Genomic DNA, 22,215 nt, shown 5'->3' with positions numbered 1-22,215 from the left:
CTAGAAGTACAAACAGAATTGGAGTGTAATGTGGGTGGGAAGAGTGAGGTCAGCAAAATCTGAATGAGTCATTTTAATGCAACATATCAAGCATGTACTGATAGAGGTAGGGACAAACTAGGGAAGATAAAAGAAGAATGCAGTAATTTTGTGGGATGCAAAGCATGTTGGGTATTAGAAGTGAGGGAACTAATGCCATCAGAAAAAGCAAGAAGGTGAAGGGAATGTTTTTGGAGAAAGTTAGGGGTATCTAGTGGGCCAGGTGGATAAGGTAGGAGAAAGCCTCAACTGAAGTACTAACCTGGTGGAGGAGAGAATAGGGAGGCAACTGGTGGTCTGAGTAGGAGAATTGTGCTTCACAGGGCTGAACAAGATGGCAAATTGGGAGGGGGAAGTAGAGAAGGGGCAAGTTGCTGAGCAGAGGTCTGGGGAAAAGAAAAAGTTAAGAGGCAGGAAGACAGGGAACTGGATAGGGAAGAAGAATCACTAAGAATCATTAAGGTTCTTTTGGCTGAGAAAGACAAGGAACTTTAGGGTAGAGAGGCTAGGGCAGCATGTTCAGTGGTGGCAGGAGCAACATAAATGGTTCTAGCCAGACCAACAAATCAAAAGGGGTCTGCTTTTGATGAGACGCTTGGGTAGTACTTTTTGCAACCCAGGTTAACCAAAGAAAGCGTAGGACTCCCTTACATAGACAGCCTCAATAAAAGGTAGACATTGATAAAAGCTATAAATTAGGAACAAAAATCAGATGCAAGTTTAAAGAAAGGAGAGGTTGCTTATAATGTGAAATTGTGGAAATTATTTGTGGAAGAAATTGTGTTTGGAATTGGATGCATGAGATTTGGACATGCAGAGATGGGGTTGAGGAGAACAGCAAAGAGCAGCAAGAATTTGCCATGACCTAGCATAGTGTAGTGAATTGTGTCCCCCCAAAAGATATGTCCAAGCCCTACCTCCCGGTACTTATGAATGTGACCTTATTTGGATAGAGTCTTGCAGATGTAATCAAATTAATGATCTCCAGATGAGATCATCCTGGCTTTAGGGCGGACTGTAAATTCAAAGACTGCTGTCCTAACAAGACAAAGGGGAGGCAGATGACAGACATGGAGACACACAAGGAAGAAGGCCCTCTGAAGATGGAGGCAGAGATTGGAGGTGAGTTGAATTATGGTAGCATAATACTGGGGGTCAGATTTGCATTGCAATCTGTGCTCTCCCAGCCTCTCCCAGGTGCTTCCCCTATTTGATTTCTTGTATGTTTAATTGCCTTCTTGGCAGCTTCTCAGAAGACCCAGACTAACACACTCTTCCAAATATGTGTGACATCTTCCAAATTTACTACTTCCTTCTATTGCAGCCATTCTTTCTAACAAAGGTCACAGACTAGCATACAATTCCCAGATCAGAATGACTCCTGTCTCAAAATGGAGAAATAACTTAAATATAGCAACCCAACAAGGGGGACTACAAACAGCAAAACGGCTGAGAGCATGCTTAGATTCTAGAGAGCAATTACTGGATAGTTCAATATTCCTCCTACCCCTACCCCCAGCCCAAGGCTGGGACTTGCATCTGAGGTGGAAGGAATAAAATTATACATCTATAGAACAATGTATGGAGTACCCATAGGTAAAGCCCTAGGACAATGAGAAGGAAGAATGGAAAGAGGGGGGAAAAAGAAGGGGAAGGAGAGAGAACTACCTGGAGGGAGCACTTAGGTGCAGTTTAATAGTCGTTTATGGGTCCCTCTTGTGTTGGGCTTTCTGCTAAACACTGGTTATTCAAAGTTAAATAAGAAAAAATCTGTGCTTCCCTGAGTGACCAATACTTACCCTAATCCAGGCAGATGGAGGATCAGGGTAGATTGCCTTGAGAGATGATACCCAAGCAGAACCTGGATGGATGTATAGGTGTAGGAGAAAATCTCCAGAGCCACATGCAAATGCCTATTTTCTAGCTCAAATCAATTCCACAAATACATTCAGAAGGCCTCCTATATGTTGGGCCTTGTTCCAGGTGCAGGAGCCACACTGGTGAGTAAGCCAGCCATGGTCCCTGCCCTCTGGCTTGGAAATCTAGCTGAGAGAGAGCCAAACAATCTTAACATGGTGTGAGAGGTGCTATAGGAGAGTATCTACAAAGCACTTTAGGACAAAAGAGTCCCGAGCCCAAATCAAATCCGAATTTCTGAACATGGTAAAATTCTTCATAATCTAACTCCATTATCGCTTTCCAGTCTCATTTACCACCCTTTCGGGCCAAAGCTGGGGACACAACTGTGTGTGTGTGTGTGTGTGTGTGTGTGTGTGTGTGTGTGAGAGAGAGAGAGAGAGAGAGAAAGAGATTGATTGAATCTGAACATGCCAGGCCTTTGCTCACACTGCTTGTGTACCTTGGCATGCAGTTACCTTCTCAGAGATATTCTACTTGACACATCGAGACTTGCTGAAATTCTCCCCTGTGCTACCAGGCTAGTCTTTTGTCCTTAAGGTAGGGACCCAAATGCAGGGCCAAGAGCACTCACTATGGAGTCAGACACATGATTTTGTTCAGCCACATGACTTAAGGCCTTGGACACAGCTTTCCTGAACACCTCGGTAAACAACTCCTACTCCAGGAAGCATAAGTACTGGTGGTTAGTTCCTGGCATGCCGTAGGTGCTCAAACATGCTTGCTGAACTGAATGGCATTAACATTAAAGTTTTGGGCCAGAGTCTAGACTTTATGAAGGCCCTGGCTGTGAGCTGGAGCTCCGAGAGGTTAATGATCAACTTTAGTAGTGTCTGTGGCAAAGGATGTGAAACACACATCGTGTGCTTTGCCTTGAAGACCTGCCTGTTTGTCGGGGAAACATACTGACAAGCTCCCAACAGTTCAGTTCTAAATCCAAGAGCAGTCACTGTCAGACTCTAGAAATCATCAAGATCATCTAGGTCACGTATGGAGACAGATTGTTGGCTGCGCCCCCCGAATTTCTGATTCAGTAGGTCTGGCATGGGGTCTGAGAATTTGAAAGCCTGCATTTCCAACTCGCTCCCAAGTGATGCGGAAGCTGCTGGGCATCATTCACTAGAGGTTAAGAGCTCAATACTAGGTGGCACATGGTTTGTCTCCGTGTTTGAATCCTGGCTCCACCTTTAGTCTTGATCAAATCACTCTACCTCTGTTCCATTTACCTCATCTGTGAAATCAGGATAATAAGCTGAAACCACACCCTGTCCAGTGTTCAATAAATGTTGGTTAACTCATTATTTACTCATTTCCTGAAGGAAGTGTGATGCGAAAACTAGAGGTCTATGTAGCCAGGGAAGAGCAAAGGCTAAGGTCACCTTCTGGGTAGCCAGGAAGCACAAGAGTGGAGAACCAGTCCCATTCTTCGGATGACGCCCTAGGGCGGCCTCGCAAGCTCGCTCGGCATTCCAGACCACAGGCTCCCTCCAGCCAGTCCACGCTGCGCAGGCGCAGACCCAACTGTAGTCACGACAGACGCACATGCGTACTCAGGTGCGTTGGCTGGGGGTGCGCCGGCCGAACAAAAAATGGCGGCGGCAATGCGCGTGGCAGCGGCTGGAGCAAGGCTCGGCGTTATAGTGAGCGGTCTCCGCGTTGCGGTCCGCAGCCTGTGCAGCCAGCCAGTCTCCATTAGCGAGCGCATCGAGAACAAGCGCCGCGCCGCGCTGCTGGGAGGGGGCCCGCGCCGCATTGAAGCGCAGCATAAGCGAGTAAGTCCGGAAGGGACCGAGGCCATCCTGCCTCGGCGTTCGCGACCTATCACAACGTGCCTGGCTCGCGGCGCCGAAGGCCTCTCAGCCAATCCGCGCGAAGCTGGGGAGGGGCGGGGACGAGAAGGTTCACCTTGAGAACTTTTTACCTTCCCCTAACAGGCCAGTGAGAAGAAGATAAGCACCTTTGTGCTTTATCACTTTCTGCTTTTCCTTTGGAATTTTAGATGCACCTGGCTGGGCTCTAACCGGCTCACCACTTCCGGCTCACCACTTAACAGCTATAAACTTTTGGATAAGTTACTAATCTTTAGGAGTCGATTCTAAACAGAAGATAGTAATAATTCTCCCCTCACTATCATATTAGAATAAAGATAGTGAAGCAATGATAGGCGCTTAATTTTTTAAAAAAGTTCTGCTTATGCTCATGCTCCATGAAAGACTGGTTCTTGCTCTATTATAGAAGCAGTAAAATCAAGGCATATGGCAGGAGAACTAACATAGGCAAACTCTCACATCAGTCTGGGGTGGGGTGTGTTGGTGCTTGCAGGGAATTTGTGGAACCTTTGCCCCTAGCACACCAGCTGAACCCCTTTAGGGTCTCAGCGTGCATCAACTTGCTGGGTAGGAAAAGCATGCATTGGAAGCATGTGTTTTTTCTGGTAGTGCTCAGGTTACTTTATTTTATTTATTTACGAACCTGCAATCTTGGTGTTAGCACCATGCTCTAACCAACTGAGCTAACCGGCCACCCCATCAGGTTACTTTAGATATTTGCCTGGAGGGAGCAGCTGAGGTGCTACCACCCACCACTGGATGTTGACTGGAGGATTGCAACTGTCTTTCCGAGATATACTGGATTGGCCATTTAGCAGCAGAGGAAACTGAGGCTCAGATCGGTTACCTGGGACTTGGAACTAGACCCGCTTACTTCATCTCTGACACGTGTGGTACCCATTTGCTGGATGTGTTAAATAACCAACCTGGACAGTGCAGGAGTGAAATTTACAGGTGAAAGGCACTGAGCACACTCACAAGCATGGGAAGTGACTAGGGTTAAGGGCTGGTGTCTTCAATGAGGAGATTTGAACCAGCTCTTTGAGTCTAAATTGAGTTTTGATTTAGATAATGTAAATTCCCATTTGACAAGGGCCTGAAGGTGACAGTTCCTTTTTGACATTTGAGAATGACATAAATTTGGTTGATCGTGTGTGGTGCCAGGAGTGCCTTCCGTCTCTCCCCTGGATGGCTCTGTCTGGGCTGAGGGAAACGAGATCATCCTCTGGAAAGGCCAGTCAGTGCTCCCCTGCACTTTCTGTTGGGGCAAGTTGCTCCTCATGGAACATCACCTCCCCCAACCCAGTAGGCAGATCCTACTAGGCTTATATGCAGCCTCCAGAAGCTGTTTTTTTTTTGCTGAAGCAGACTTAGGCAGGAGGCAAGTCAGGAGTGATGTAAACCCCCACTCCTCCCCCTATTATAAATAATTTTTGGATTACTTTCCTAGGATAGATTCCCAGAAATGGAATTATTGGGTCATACTGGGTCAAAAGATACGAATATTTTAACACTCTGAGATATGTGTGTGTGTGTGTGTGTGTGTGTGTGTGGATATATATAGAGAGAGAGAGAGCGAGAGAGAGAGCCAAAAAAATGTATACACATTTTAAGAAAGGAAAAAACTATTAAAATTGTAATACTCTATAATGATAACAAAAGATGAATACAAGTCATGTGTATATATTTTTTTGGCACCCCGTGTGTGTGTGTGTGTGTGTGTATACACATACATGTGTATATATACATATATGTGTATATATGTATATATATATCATCAGACAGTTAAGTTCGTGAACTTTTTAAGTTTGTGAACTTAATTGTCTGACCTTTCTACTGGGGGTGCCAAAAAAATGTATACAAGTGGACACTGGTCAACATTGCTCAAGCAGTAGTTCGCCGTAATCAGAGGTGTCAGGACGCTGATGGTAACCACTTTGAGCACCTCTTGTAATTGCAGAAGTCAAATGTGACTTGTATTCATCTCTGTTATTGATGTGTATATATCGATATATACGACTATATTGAGTACTACAATTTTAGTACAATTTTCCTTTCTTAAAATGTATATACATTTTTTTGGCACCCTGTGTGTATCTCCAAATTGCTTTCCTGAAAGCTTATTCTACTTTACACAACAGTCTATAATATAGGATTGCCTGTTTGTTTTAACATGACCTCACCGGCTTTGGCTACTTTCTTTGGGGGAAAATATAGCCAATTTGAGGTGTTTCTTGATAGGGAGGAGGTACCGTGGGCTTGGGTATTTGGCTTGGTCTGAGGGCTTGGGGACCCAAGCGATGGAGGCTCTTGATAGGATGAAGGCTCCAATCTCACCCCCTCTACAATGAATTTTTTTACTCTTCTCAAGGTGAGTTCTTTATCACTCTCTCCCACTCCTTTTCTTCTCAGCCACTCCCTGCTGTAGGGTTGTCTCTGTATCATAACATCACTGTCAGGAGAAGAATCCCTCAACAGGGCCCCATTGTAGTTTAGTAGGAGAAACCCATGGAGGAGGCAGGAGAAGAACCAAGAAATAGTCTTAGAAGTGTCGTTGGTGCTGGGCCCTAGTGATAATGAGTTTCTGTGGGGTTCCCGAGAAGAAACCTATGAATCTGGGGGTATAGTCTCAGACCTTTCACTAATCCTGCTTCAGTTTTCCACCTCCTGCTTCTCCATTCTTTTTACTGCTCCTTAGGTCTCTAGTAAATGTTTGTGGAACTAATTATCTTGTTCCAGGGTCAGGCTGTCTTTGCCCCCACTTCTCCATTTCCTCCTTCCTTATATGCCTTCCACTGTTGGTGGCTCTTGGGAGTACCCTATCTATTCTGATTTCCTACCTGGGAAGGTTGATGGAATAGAGGCTTTCTCAAGGAGTGAAGGCACAAAACCTGTCCTGATCCTTCCACGAGCACTCCTTGCTTACTGACCTTGTCTTTGATGACATCACTAACGGATTTTTGTTGCATTTTAGGGGAAGCTAACAGCCAGAGAGCGGATAAGTCTCTTGCTGGACCCTGGCAGTTTTGTTGAGAGCGACATGTTTGTGGAACACAGATGTTCAGATTTTGGAATGGCTGCTGATAAGAATAAGGTATCTATTCACAATGGTGGTGTGAGCCTCCAAGTTGGATTTTCCAGCTGTGTCCCTGCTGGCCTACCCACTAGACTGAATGAAATCCTTCTGGACCTCAGGATACATTGAAAGTTTTTCAAGTTTGGGGCCCTGGAATGCAGGAGTGTCTCTGGAGAAGCACCACTGTGGCCTCCAGGCTCCCCCACTTCCCTTTGTCTCGGATGAAGGAATGTAAGTGCACTGCTCATACCTTGTGCAGTGGGACTGTGGCCCAGTTCCCAGGGCTCCGGTTGTGGGTTCATAGTTTTTGCAGGTATAGAATAACAAACTTGGAAGGAAAGGTGAAAATATCTGTCATGCAGAGTGTCTGGTCCCATTCCCCGCATAAGAATGCAGGATATGATGAGGCCAAAAAGGAACACCCATGGAGCCACAGATAGGGGAGTCATACCACTATATTCTCGCTGCCGGCTGGGTTGGAGACATAGGAAGCAGGAGCCGCACGATCCGCAACCTGCCGTCCATTTCGCTGCTCTGCTCTGCTCTGCCCTGCTCACCAACCAACCAACCCCCACTTACTAACTGCAGTCCCTGCTTGCTGGCTCAGCTACGGCAGTTATATCAGTGGCCAATGGCTAACTGGTTACAGCTGATGGCCATCTACTACCCGAGCCAGCACCTTTCCACGTTAGGCTGAGAGCCTGGAAACTGCTCTCTGGGACTCTGTCCCCACAATGTCTTTTAGTTTCATTTTGGTCTAAGCACCATTGACCTCTAAGGCTGACCACTTACTTGCCTCGTTTGATAACTTTAAGTTTATGCCTTGGTGTTTTTGAGATCAGAGTCACTGACGCTTCTTCCTTCAATTGGGTGTTCTCCATCAGTGCACAGAGTTCTTTGGACTCAGTTTTGGTCAGTGTTCTTCTGCATAAATGCTGTTTGTGACCAAAGATTTGTAAAGTTGGCACCAAACCAGCTGGCTCCACTTGAGCCATTACGGGCCACAGAGTGATTACCAGGATTTCAAGCAAAATGATGATGGCTTTGCTTCTTTAAGGTTTGGGGGTGGAGTGTGGATCTTTGTAGAAGTTGCCATGTTTCTTGATATGTCTTTGTCATGCAGGGAGTCACGCAGGGTCTCTGGTCCCGCTCCCCACATAAGAACGCAGGATATGGTGAGGCCAAAAAGGAACACCCATGGAGCCATAGATAGGGGAGTCAAATCACTGTAGTCTTACTGGTGGCTGAGTTGGAGAAACAGGAAACAGGAGCCACACGATCCACAACCCCCACTCCGCCACTTGCTGACTCAGCCACCATCTTCTTGCTAGCCCCCATTTTCTGCTAACGTAGCCATGGCAGTTACATTAGTGCCCAATTGGCTAACCGGCTACAGCTGACGGCCAACAAGCCACAGCTGATGGCCATCTACTACCCGAGCCAGCACCTTTCCACGTGAGGCCGAGAGCCTGGAAACTGCTCTCTGGGGCTCTGTCCCCACAGTCCTTCTTCCTGTGAGTGTTTGGTAGTAACAGCCCTAGTCTAGTGTCTCGATTATTCTGCTTTTAGGAAGGAGGATGAGGCCTGAGGCTCCAGTGCTCCTCATTTCTGTTGATGAAACAGTAGCCCAGTGCTTGCTATTGCAGAACTGAAGGGGGAAGGAAAGATTCTTTCAGGTTCCTAATGCATACTGAATTTTAAGGAATTTGGGGTGGTGCTTTTTTGGAGGGGGTTGTGGGGACAGAGCCCCAGAACGCAGTTTCCAGGCTCTCGGCCTCATGTGGAGAGGTGCTGGCTCAGATAGTGGATGGCCGTCAGCTGTGGCTGGTTGGCCATCAGCTGTAGCCATTAAGCCATTGGTCACTGATATAACTGCCGCGGCTACGGAGGGGAGCCGAGGCGCGTGAAGGAGGAGACTGAAGGAGAGTAAGGAGAGTCAAGGAGAGTTGGTCGGTTGGCAGCAAAGCGGATAGCAGATCGCACGTCATGTAAACCCAGCCTCCAGTGAGACCATAGTGGTGTGACTTCCCTACCTATGGCTCCATGGGTGTTCCTTTTTGGCCTCACCATGTCCTGCGTTCTTATGTGGGGAGCGGGAGCAGAGACCCCGCAGGCCGCCCCGCCGGACACCCCGCACGACAGGGTTTCTTTTATTGGGGCATAATTGCTAAATTCGTTAAAAGGAGTGTTTGTGTTTTTTAACTTTTATTTTTTGTTTTTCTTGTAGTTTCCTGGAGACAGTGTGGTCACTGGACGGGGCCGAATCAATGGAAGATTGGTTTATGTCTTCAGTCAGGTATTTCTTAACTCCAACAGGTGGAGTTTTCCTTGAGGGCAGAGTCAGGAGCAAAATATGTCAGAAGAAACCAGTCTTGGGGTATGAAAATTTGCATGTAGTTTGGGGCAGAGGAGGGATTTACTTACTATTTTTCAGTGCATATGTCCACAGTATTATACTATGTGTTTTTTCTGAGGGAGAAAGAATCTTTGGTCTCTTTGAGGGAAAATCGCAGGGCAGTAGTCATGTAAGTCTCAGGAATCAGGGATTTATTCTGAGTAAGTGAGATTCCTCTTGGTAGGTTGGATATGTGCCTTGAGGGCAGCTGTGTCCTGAGCAGTGTGTGTGGACCTGAAAGACCTCGATGCAGCCTAGGTGGGGGGACCTCGGCTCTCAGAACCATAGGCCCCTGTGTTTGGGGCTTTCATGAAAGTGTTCAAACAAGTTTTATCAGGCTTCATCAAAACAGTTTCTTTATACAGAGACCATAGAAGAATGTAGTAGGCAGAATAATGGCCCCCTAAAGATATCCAAGTCCTAATCCCTGAAACACCTTACATGGCAAAGGGGAATTAAGCTTTCAGATGGAACTAATGTTGCTAATCAGCTGACCTTGAACTAGAGTACCCTGGGTTATTCAGGTGGGTCCAATGTAATCACAAGTATCCTTAAAAGTGGAAGAGAGAGGCAGAGGGAGGAGGTCAGACTGATGGATGGGCCAAGGGCATGACCTGCTGTTGCTGGCTTAGGGGATGGAGAGGGGGTCACGAGCCAAGGAATGCAGGTGGTCTCGAAAAGCTGGAAAAGGCAAGAAGACAAATTCTCCCCTGGAGCCTCCAGAACAGAGCCCAGCCTTGCTAACCTTGTTTTTAGCTCAGTAGACCCATGTAGGACTTTTAAATTGCAGAACTGTAAGGTAATGAATTTGTGTTGTTTCAAGCCACTGAATTTGTGGTAATTTGTTACAGCAGCAATAGAAAAGGAACACAAAGAACATGTATGCAATTTTGGATTTGATTTTTCTTTTCCCCTCCTGAGAGGTAGAAATATGTATATAATTCTAAGTATTTAGTTCCTTTAACAGACCTAAAATTATAGAGCTTGTTGGGGAACCTAAAATGTTTTCTGGGTTTGATATTAAAATAATTATGCTTGGCTAATTTTAAATTAATTTTATTTAGATACTACTCATTTGCCAATGGAATTACCTTTGAAATGTTTTAAAACTCTGATAAGTGGGTCTGCCAAATGCTTAACTGGAAGGAATCATCATTGGGTTTTTTTGTAATTTTTGAGAACTAGGCAAAAATTTGTACAGAAGGAACCGTTAATAAGGTAGCTAGAACAGAAAGTTGTGCTTTCTGGATGCAGTATTCTCCTATGAAGTAGATACAACAATTCATTGAATTGATACTTTTGAGAACTTCTTATGCCTATGAGGTAAGGTGGACCTGTGGAGGAGGTGGAGATAAGTGGGACTGTTCTTGCCCTGAACACGCTAATCATTTTGTAGATAGAATGGGGAAGAACAGGAGTGACTACAGTATAGATAGGGCTAGAGAGCTTCCGAGCAGCTACTGTGGACTCAGGACAAGGGAAGATCACATCCAGGACTGAGAAAAGCTTTAGGGAAAATGAGGCATTTGAAATAGGCCCTGCAGGATACTGAGGGTGGGAGTGATGAGCCAGCATTTTTGGTAGTGCTGTCCAAAATGTTAATATCTGTAGGCCTTTTTTCTGGGGAGCTTCTGTTTTTCCAGAGAATCAGCTTTAGTCTCTTGCCTGCTAATAGGTGTGTTTTGGCAGGAGGAGAGTAAGAGGAAAGAAGGAGCCAGAGCTGGCTCATCATTTAGTGTACAGGCTCCTAATCCCACCTGTTTTCATCTTCACTTTTGCCTTCTTTTGTGGCTGGTGATTGTGAGTCCAGAACCCCTCTGGTTTGTTTTCTTTTAGAGAATAAACCTTTCTCTCACGGTGAAGGAGAGGCCCTCTGGGGTCTGCTTCTGACACAGACTTTCGGTTGGAATTTTCCCCCCCTCTTTACCCCCACTTTCTAGGGTTCCTGAATTGTCCCCTCCTTGTGGTTACTCTTGCTGCTGGTATATAGGCTTCTATGTGGTCCCTCTAAGTTATATTCTGCTTATGCTTTCATTTCTCCTCAGATTTGTTCAGTGTCTCTTCTGCTGCTGTTTTCCTTTTTCGCCCTTGTGCTGAATCTCTTTTTAATTTCCCACTGTCTTTTTGAGGGAGTTTTAGGAAGGAAGGCATTCCTACAAGAAGCCCTTTACATCAGAAGGTAATGAAAAGCTATAAGCAAGAGGAAGCAGTGAGGGCTCTGATTCACTTTTTTCACCTCCTTTAACCGCAAATGTTTCCTAGTAATAGAAGTGCCCCACTGTTTGACATCCATATAATCTGATGTTTGGGTGAATTCTGCCTGAAAAGTTTTCCTTTCCTCAGAGCTACAAGTCATTTTTACAGAGCAAAGACAGGGTCTTTTGCTCTTCACAATACATGAACTCCCTTTGAGAAATTTTATTCACTATTCTATGGAATAATTTATATATCAGGTTTTTGTCTAATTTTTTAAACTTCTGAAAATCCTTTAAAAACTTTGAGTTTTCTATTTCCTCCTCCTACTGACTCTTCATTTCTGGCTAGTCACTGTACTTGTTGATTTAATTGTTTTCTTTTTAGGATTTTACAGTTTTTGGAGGCAGTCTGTCGGGAGCACATGCCCAAAAGATCTGCAAAGTAAGTATTTCATAGTGATAGCAAACCCAGTACTTTTTCGTCAGTCATGTAGTATATATTGAGTATTTTTGGGGCACTAGACACTGAGCTGAGTGTGTAGGGTGGGGTAGAGTAGTGCAAGGTATGGTGCTGACTTGAAGGTATCTTCAGTTCAAGGCAGAAGTTCTTAACATTTTTTTGTACCATGGATGCCTTTGGCAGGCTGGTGAAGTCTGCACCCTCACTTTTTACAGGGATTAACATAAAATACGTAGGACTACAAAGGATTGAAAATATTTTTAAAAAATCACATTTGTAATATATGTGCTTCCTTATTAATGTATTAAATAACAAGATTTAGCAGTGGATCTAAACTGCTACAATTTCAGATAGGCATGAATGAAAATGATATTTCAAGGCATGAATGAAAATGATATTTCAAGATATTTACAACAATTTTAATGTGACACAGATATCTGTGGCTTTTATTAATGACAAAGTCACAGGTATTTCTAATATTTCTGTGGGGTTATTTTGCCTGTGTTCATAACTGAAGTAAATGCTAAAGATCAGCTAGAGTTAATAAAGATAAAGATGTAAATATTTTTCCCATCCAAGTTCATCGACTCCCTGAAATGTATTTACAGATGCCTTGGGGTTCTGAGGACCCCAGCTAAGGAACCCACGGTCTAGGTGGAGAGTCCAGATGCCAAAAGAAAAGAGCAGTACAAGGATTACACAGTGGTATTTAAGAAACACTGCTAGAGATGAGGTTCTCTGGAGATGAATGAAAGTGTAGATCATAGTTGGAGAATTATGGAGTTAAAGGTAGAGTTGACTGTTAGTAGCTGGGCAGGGCTTCTCTGTGTGTAATGAACACCTGGATTCTAGACATGGTCCTACATGTATTACTCCTGAGACTTTGGGCCAATCACTTACCTTTTAAATCCTCCTAATTTTTCTCTCTTTACTATCTCTGTTTTGATCATAAAATGAGATAATGGCAGTGAAAGTGCTTTGTAGACTTTTAAGGGCTGTTAGGAATGTTGCTCATTAGGCTGTCAACTACTGACCCCTGAGGAAAATCTGTCTCATTAGAAGTAGTAAAAGCAGGCCTGGGCCTAGCCTCAGTTTAACAGATGGGTCCACAATTACTTTCATGAAAGTACTTCTTTGCCATTCTATCGACTATTAGTTCTTTCAAAACAATAACCAGGAACAGAACTGGCTGCTGAAAAATACTACAGTCATATGCCACTTAATGATGGAGATACTTTTGAGAAGTGCATCATTAGGCGATCTCGTTGTTGTACAAACATCAGAGTACACTTACACAAACCTCTATGCTAGAGCCTACTACATACCTAGGCTGTATGGTAGAGCCTATCCCTCCTAGGCTACAAGCCTGCACAGCAGGTTACTGTACAAAACAACACGAGATTAAATTAAGCACAAGAGAAAATGATGCAATGAAGAGATGCAGTAAGGACAGGATGTATGAGGCTGCTGTTGGTGTAACAACATACTGTTTTACAGCAAACTTGTAGTAAGTGGAAAGAGTACATGCTAAAATAACAATAAAAAGTATAGTATAGTAAATACATACACCAGGGACATAGTTGTTCATTATCAAGGATTATGTACTATATGTGCTATACTTTTACAAGTATGATTAGCAGCACAGATTTGTTTACATTATACACAAATCTGATGTGAGTTTGTGTTGTGCTACCACTTTATGACATCACTAAGCAATAGGAATTTTTCAGCTCCATTATAATGTTACGGGACCACTATCATATATTGGTCCATTGTTGACGGAAATGTCCTTATGTGGTATATGACTGGATAGCCTGGGCCTGTGGCTCTAGACATGATTGCCATGAGCAGTCTTATCCCCTGCTAATGAGGAGTGCTTTGGCTCTTGGATGTTGGGGGAGGGGCTTTAATTATCCCTTTAAATGTCTTGTTCTCAATCATCATGAGGAATGAAGCCAGTATTACTCCTGTTGTAAAAGGTGCACTCAGAACATTTTCCAGAAAACACTGTGCTGCTTTGTAAGTGCTGTTTTTGATAACAGGATTAGTTGTCTCACTAAAAATTTCTCTGCTGTCCCAGATCATGGACCAAGCCATGACGGTGGGGGCTCCAGTGATTGGACTGAATGACTCCGGGGGAGCACGGATTCAAGAGGGAGTAGAATCTCTGGCTGGTTATGCAGACATCTTCCTGGTGAGAAACTGGTCAATAGAGACTAGAGAGTAAAAAAGTACAGACCTTAGTTCTCTAAGCTTTGTCCTTGTCAGAGCTTTCCCATCTGTCATTGTTCTCTGCCCCATTGTGTCTGTTCTGTGTCTCCTTTCTGTGTCACCGGGAATGGCTTGAAGGGTGGATGAAAAGCTAGAGAGAGTAGGTGGAGAGGGTTTTTTTTTTTTTTCTCATAGAGGGCCACTCATAGGGGAAAACAATAAAAGATCATTCATCAAGGAAAGTTGCTTAAACATTTTTCTTTTTTCTCAAAAGTAGGGGAAGGGAATATAAAAGGTTAAAATGAACTGATTTGCTAGAATTAGGAATTTTTAAAAAATGTATTGCTTTTTATTTTTATTTTGTGGCTAAAACACAAAAGATAATTATACAAAGTTCAAGTTTATTACCAAAAAGAAATCACCCCAAATCCTACCATTCAGAAACATTGGTGAACATTTTTTCAGATATCTTTCTGTTTACTTACAGACTAAAATTAAAGAGAAATGAAAAACACAAAAGTAAATTAAATGTATTTTTTGAAGTAGGAAGTATGTTGTGAGAAATACAATAATGGAGATTGGGGTAAAGGAGAGAGATACTGCCAGATGGAAACTCGAGAAAAGGGACAGATCAGCATTTCCAGAGAGGGGAGGAAAGAGGGAGAAGGAAGGAAAGAGACAGGCAGACATTGTTTATAATCAGGGCAGCTGTTGTTGCCATCTTCTGGCCTGCAGGTTTATGAGGGTTTTTATCCTTTGCTACTGCCCTTGATGATCAGTCAGAAAAATGTGTGTTTACTTTGTTAGATACTCTAGTTGTAGGAGCACTCATGTTAGTTGAGAAGCCACTTTGTAGATCTTAAACCTACTTTTTACTCTTTAAACTTGAGCTCCAGGGATAAGCCACTGGGGAGAATTAGTTTTTTGGGTGACTTTGGCTAGAACAGTTTAAGCCTGAAAGGTCTATGTTGGCCCCTAGCCTGGAAGTCCTGCCTGTGTAGAAACGAAGGAAAGAAAGAGTGGCCCTAAGAGAAGTGGCAGTAAGCCATCATATTTTAGAGTTTCTCAAGATTTTAGAACATCTAGTCTAACACATCTTTATGAGTATAGGCTGGGCAGTTGGGTTTTGTTTTCAAGGGATAGGCTTTAAGCTCTGCATTATTTAATTGCTTGCTGATTTTGCTTGTCATGTCTACACCCCCACCCACTTCCTCCTGCCTATATTGTTATTTTTTATTTTTTAACTATTTTGATGTAATTTCAAACTTCATAGAAAAGTATAAAAATAGTACAAGGAACTCGCATATGTTTGTTACCCAGATTTACCCGTTGTTACCCAGATTTACCTATTGTTTACATTTTACCCATTTGTTGTATCATTCTCTCTCCATATGTACATATTTGCATATTTTTTTGAGAGTAAATTGGGGTAAATTTAATAGTAAATTGGAGATTATGCCTCCTTTATCTCTTAAATCCTTCATTGTGTGTTTCCTAAGAGCAAGGATATTCTCTCACATAATCAGGGTACAGTAATAAAAATAAGAAAACTTAACATTGATTCATCAATATTATTCTTATTCATGGCCCTTATTCTGATTTCATCAAATGATCCTAATAAAGCCCTCTATAGCTGTTCTCCCTGCCCCCCAGCGCTAGGATCCGATCCAGGGGTAAGTACTGCCTTTAGTTGTCCTGTCTTTTTAAACTCTTTTAATCTGGAGCAGTTACTCAGTTTTTTGTTGTTGTTGTCTTTTTTGTTCTCCATGGCCTTGACATTTTTAAAAGCAATTTTATTGAGGTATAGTTTACAAACCACAAAATCTATCATTGTAAAAATCTATCATTGTATCGCTCAGTGATTTTTAATACATTTATAGTTGTGCAACCATCACCACAATCCAGTTGCAGAACCTTTCCTTCCAAAAAGATCCCTCCTGCCTTTTTGCAGTGAATTCCTGCCCAGCCCTAGCCAATTACTGATCAGCTTTCTGTCTCTAGTTTTTGCAGCTGACTCTTCACTTAGCATAATATTTGTTGAGGTTCAGTCATATTGTACTGTGTATTAGTGATTCATTCCTTTTTATTGCTAAATAATATAATATATGGATATAATAATCATCAGGGAAATGTAAATAAAAATCATAATGAGATACCACTTCACACCTGTCAGAATGGCAATTAAAAAAATCAGCAAATGTTGACAAGGATGTGGAGAAGAGGGAACCCTTAGGCACTGTTGGTGGGATTGTAAATTGGTGCAGCCACTATGGAAAAACGGTATGGAGATTCCTCAAAAAATTAAAAAGAGAACTACCATATGACCCAGCAATTCCACTTCTGGGTGTTAATCTGAAGAAAACAAACACTAATTCAAAAAAAATATGTACCCCAATGTTCATTGTAGCATTATTTACAGTAGTCGAGGTAAGGAAGTGCTCTAGGTGTTCATCAATAGATGAATGGATATAGAAGATATGGTGTATATATACGTATATATGCAATGGAGTATTACTCAGCAATCAAGAATGAAATGTTGCCATTTGCGACAACATGGATGGACCTAGAGGTTATTATGCTAAAAGAAGTAAATCAGAGAAAGACAAATACTGTATGATTTCACTTATATGTGGAATCTAAAAAAACAAAACAAATGAACAAACAAAATAAAACAGACTCATAGAAACAGAACAAACTGATGGTTGCCTGAGGGGGTTGAGGGATGGGAGGGCGGTTGGAAAAGGTGAAGAGGAATAAAAAATATTTGATAGCATTTACTAGTAGAAAAAAAGGAGTTCCAAGGAACAGTACAAAATGAAAACTTATATGCAAAAGGGAGCAGGAACAAACGTTATACTAGGCAAAAAATTGAATTGATTATGGCAGAGTTACGTTAGGGAATGGCAGGGATCTATCAGCAGATTATCTAACTAGAACTGGTCAGGTAGGAAAAAAAAGCAAAATAAAGAATGTGTTGTAAGTCACTGGACAAGCTTACAAGAAGAGAACCTCGAGTTGATGGTATAAACAATAAAGCCAGGATCAAATAGTATAAACTAAATATTAAAAGGGGTTTGGGGATGGGTAGATGGCAAGGTAGAATAATGTGTTATCAGCACTAGGGAGGAGACACACTAGCTTTCTATGGACAGTTGCATTATAACCATATCTGCACATCAATATTGTTCAAGAATATGTAATTACAAATTTATACAATGCAATAATGATACTCTTGAAACAAAAAAAAAGTGCTGCTATGAATATTTGTTTACAACTTTTTGTGTGGATATGTTTTCATAACCCTTGGATAGATAGCTAAGAGTAGGTATCTTATAAGAGTTGGGTCTTAACAAGTTTTAAGAAATTGCCAATTTTTTTTCCAAAATGATTGTACCATTTTACATTATCGCAAGCAACGTACTGAGGGTTTCAGGTTCTCTACAGCCTTGCTAACACTTAGTATTGTCAGTCTTTTTCATCATAGTTATTTTAGTGGTATCTCACTGTGGTTTTAATTTGCATTTCTCTGCTTCCTAATCATGTTGAACATGTTTTCTTGTACATGTTTGTCATTTGTATATCTTCTTTGCTGAAATGTTTAATTCAGATCTTTTGCTCATTTTGTAATTGGATTTTAGTTGTAAGAGGTTGTTTTTTCTTTTTAAGATTTTTATTGGGGTAGGAGAACAGGGCTTTATTGGGGAACAGTGTGTACTTCCAGGACTTTTTTTTTTTTTCCAAGTCAAGTTGTTGTCCTTTCAGTCTTAGTCGTGGACGGTGCAGCTCAGCTCCAGGTGCAGTTGCTGTTACTAGTTGCAGGGGAGCGCAGCCCACCATCCTTTGCGGGAGTCGAACGGCAACCTTGTGGTTGAGAGGACGTGCTCCAACCAACTGAGCCATCTGGGAGCTCAGCTGCAGCTCAGCTCAAGGTGCCATGTTCAATTTTAGTTGCAGGGGGCCCTGCCCACCATCCCTTGTGGGACTCGAGGAATTGAACTGGCAGCCTTGTGGTTGAGAGCCCACTGGCCTATGTGGGAATCGAACCGGCAGCCTTCGGAGTTAGGAGCACGGAGCTCCGACCGCCTGAGCCACCGGGCCGGCCAGATGCTGAGGTTTTTTTTTTTTTTTTTTTTTTTTTTTTTTTTTTAAGATGCCCTTTATCAAGTTGAGGAAGTTCCCTTCTACTTTTTGTTTGTTGAGTGTTTTTTTTAATCACGAAGGGGTGTTTAATTTTGTCAAAGGCCTTTCTGTATAAATAAGATAATAATGTTTTTTGTCTTTTTGTCCTTTATTCTATTGTTATGGTGTATTACATTAATTGATTTTTCAACATTAAACCAACTTTGTATTCCTGTGATAAATCCAACTTGGTCATGGTGTGTTATCCTTTTTATAAGTTGCAGGGTTTTGTTTGCTAGTATTTTGTTGAGTATTATTGAGTCTGTATTAATAAGAGATATTTGTCTGCAGTTACCTTGTGATGTATTTTTTTTGTTTTGCTGATGTGAATTTTTTCCCGTCAGCTTTATTGAGTCTTGTTTTTTTTTCTGGTTTTGGTGTCCTAATTATAGCTTCATGGAATGACTTGGAAGTGTTTCCTCTTCAATTTTTTGGGAAGAACTTACATAGGATTGACATTAATTCTTTAAATGTTCAGTAAAATTCATCAAGTGAAGCAGTCTGGGCCTTGGCTTTTCTTTGTAAGTTGTTTTGTTTACCAATTCAATCTTTCTTTGTTATACGTTTATCAGGTTTTCTAGTTCTTCTGGATGTATTTGACAGTTTTTCTTTCAAGACTATAAATATCCCCATTGCCTTTTGGCCTTTGTAGGTTCTGATGAGAAATAAGTTGCTAATTTTATTGAGGTTCTCTTGTATGTGACGAGTTGCTTCTGTCTTGCTGCTTTCAACTTTTTCTGCTTGTGTTTGGGTTTTAGCAGTTTGACAATAATGTGCCTCTTTGTGGATCTCTGAATTCATCCTGTGTGGAGTTCATTGAGATTTCTTGGATCTGTATATTCACATCTTTAATCAAATCTGGGAAGTTTTCGGCCATTATTTTTTCAAATATTTTATCTATCTCTTTCTTCTTCTAAGTTTCCTATAATGTGTATGTTAGTGCATTTGAAGCTTTCCTTCAGGTCCATCAGGCTCCGTTTATTTTTCTTCCTTTTTTATTTTTATTTTTTGTAGTTTTCCTGACACTGGATGGTTTCAATTATCTTCAAGTTCTTTGAATCTTTCTACTGCTTGCTGAAATCTGTTCTTGAACCCCTCTTGTGAGCTTTTCATTTTAGCTATTGTACTTTTTAACTCTAGAATTTCTACTTAGTTTCTTTTTATAATTTCTATCACTTTATTGGCATTCTCATCTTGTTCAGTTTTTTCCTGGTTTTCTTTATTCCCTTCCTTCCCCATGATTTCCTTTAGTTCATTTAATATATATGACAGTTAATATAATATCTTTGACTAAGAATTCCAGTGTCTAGGTTTCGTCAGGTATGGTTTCTGTGAAATTCTCTTTTTCCCTGTTGTTGAGCCATGTTAGCCGGTTTCTTTGTGTGTTGTGTTTGGTAATTATTTTTGTTGAGTACTGGGAATTTTGAGTATTATGTTAGGTAATGTTGGAAATCTAATTGTCCCATTCCTCAGAGATTGCTGATTTTTGTTTGTTGGGTCTGGGATCTGGCCATTTGTGACTTTTCCAAGCTATTTTTTGTAAAATGTGTTCCATGTTGAGTGTGGTCACTGAAATTTTAGTTCCATTGTCAATGCAGTCAACCAGTGACCTGACACATTTCCTTAAGTGTCTGGCTCCCAGAAGAACTGTCTCCTTAAATCTCCTTTTAGCTGCGAAGCTGCTCGAGCCTGTCAGGGTTAAAACAATGGCCTGCCTCTGTGCAGGTCCCTCAGTGATCAAAAGCTATGATCAGTAATCAAAACATATAATCCAAAAATTTGGGTTATTGCCTATGCTGACACCCGCTAACCTTAGAAACATGGGCTGCCAATCCCCATGGCTGCCTGACACAGGGTTACAGGGTGAGGGATGATAGCGGCTATGCTAAATGCGGAAATTGAATAAAGTTTACTTGCTGTTATTTCCTGGGTGCTACAAGTGTTCCATTAGTCTCCAGAGTTCCAAAATAGTTGCTTCAGACAGTTCCTGCTAGCTCAATAGTTGTTTTGGTGGAGAGATGGATTCTTAGAGCTTCCTGTTATATTATCTTCATGACGTCATTCAACTCTTTCATGTTAAGCACAATAGACTAATTTCTTTGACTTTTTAAAAATTCTATTTTCAAGTTTTTAAAGTAGTTTTTCTAGGGTTACAGTGTATATTTTTATATGTCAGAATCTACTTCAAATTAATACTGACTTAATTCTGATAAAACATAGGAACTTAGGCCCACTATAACTCCATTTTATCTGCCTTTCTTTGTGCTGTTATTTTTAATATACCTTATATGTTAATATACCTTATAAACCCAACAAAAAAGTGTTAGAATTAATTGCTTTATACAAACGTATCTGAAATTGTCAAGTATTTAGAAAAGAGAACTATGTTTACACAGTATTATATATTTATTCACATATTTACCAATTTTAGTGCTCTTACCTGCTTCTTACGGATTTGAATTACTGTCTGGTGATATTTTTTTTCACCCTGATGGACATCTTTAGCTGTTGTGGGCAATAGTAGCAGCCTTAGTTAAAAATGTCATAGACTCCCACTATTTGTATTTCAAATTTAGCAGTTTTTCATTGATAAACACTTTTAAATTTGTTACTGTTTGGTCCTATTCCAGAGCCGTGAAATGTTTGTATTTGACAATTTTGTCCAGTTTTATAGTGGCTTTTAGGGAGAGAGTATTTTGAACTCTTCACTCGGCCATAGGTGGAAGTCCACCCAGCCATCTTGATATTTTTTACAGAATATGGACAACTTTTTTTCAGCTTTATTTTTATTGTAGTAAAATACATATAAAATTTACCAAGTTAACCATTTTTAAATGTGTGGTTCAGTGGTTTAAATACATTCATAATGTTGTGCAACCATCATCACTGTTGATGTCCATGACTTTTCATCTTATGAACTGAAACACTATACCTACTAAACCATTACTCCTCATTATATCCTCCCCCAACCCGTCAACCACCATTCTACTTTCTGTCTGTATGACTAAATACCTCATATACAGTATTTCTTTTTGTGACTGGCTTATTAAACTTTGCATATGTCTTCATGGTTCATCCATGTTGTAGCATGTGATAGGATTCCTTCCTTTTTAAGGCTGAAAAATATTCTATTGTATGTGCATACTATATTTTTTTTATCCATTCTTCCATTGTTTGGATTATTTCCACATTTTAGCTATTGTAATATTGCTGTGAACACGGGTATACAAATATCTCTTTGAAATCTGACTTTACATTCTTTCAGTATATCTCCAGAAGTAGAATTTCTGGATCGTGATAATTCTATTTTTAAAAATTTGAGAAACCCCCATACTGTTTTCCACAGTGGCTATGCCATTTTACATTCCCACTAATGGTGCACAAGGGTTCTAATTTCTGCACATCCTCACCTACTTGTTTTCTGTTGTTTTTTTTTTATAGTAGCCATCCTAATGCACATAATGTGGTGTCTCATTCTAGGTTTGATATGCATTTCCCTAATGATTAGTGATGTTGAGCTGGCGGGGGAGGGGCTTGCAACAGTGTAACAATGGACACCCACCTCCCTAACTGCACCTCTGAGGTCAGAATCAGAAATCAAAGATCAGAACACAGGCCCCTGATATTTGGAGGACAGGGTCCCATTTGCCTGTCCTGGCTCCTGAAAGCTCTATGTAAACTGCTCCTCGGACACATGTACAGGTCCATGCCTTATGGTTGGGAGTGGGGAATGGGTAGCTGCTATTGTGCTGAGTTGAAATTGACCGAAGTTAATTACAATTTACTCTCTTAATTTCCCCTGCAGGTTGCAATCCTTCAATAGACTCAACAGAGTTCCAAAAAGTTATATAATCAGACAGATTCTGCCAGTGCAGTTGTTTTCTAGGTGGAGAGACAGATTCCTGGTGCTTCCG

General features: G+C 41.4%; 1 protein-coding gene across 10 annotated transcripts in view; it reads left to right on the top strand.

Annotated features, from left to right (window-relative positions):
• The first annotated feature begins 3,469 nt into the window (after positions 1-3,469).
• Positions 3,470-22,215, top strand: part of PCCB (propionyl-CoA carboxylase subunit beta) — a 90,215-nt gene continuing 71,469 nt past the window's right edge. For 8 of the 10 annotated variants that reach the window (XR_013994846.1, XR_013994847.1, XR_013994848.1 and 5 more), the window contains exons 1-5: positions 3,476-3,728; positions 6,760-6,879; positions 9,089-9,157; positions 11,837-11,893; positions 13,992-14,105. Coding sequence is in view for 7 of the 10 variants with exons in the window: in XM_081071698.1 (XP_080927824.1) it covers positions 3,546-3,728; positions 6,760-6,879; positions 9,089-9,157; positions 11,837-11,893; positions 13,992-14,105 (543 nt within the window). In the remaining 3 variants the exon portion in view is untranslated. Of the gene's footprint in view, positions 3,729-6,759; positions 6,880-9,088; positions 9,158-11,836; positions 11,894-13,991; positions 14,106-22,215 lie in introns of all 10 variants that reach the window. The other 2 variants (XM_081071701.1, XM_081071702.1) reach the window with 2 other exon arrangements.

The sequence above is a fragment of the Rhinolophus hipposideros genome (assembly GCF_964194185.1).
Source record: "Rhinolophus hipposideros genome assembly, chromosome: 14".
In the NCBI taxonomy this organism is placed as follows: domain Eukaryota; kingdom Metazoa; phylum Chordata; class Mammalia; order Chiroptera; family Rhinolophidae; genus Rhinolophus; species Rhinolophus hipposideros.
Note: the sequence above shows the minus strand (reverse complement) of the source record. Positions and strands in the feature narration are given on the sequence as shown.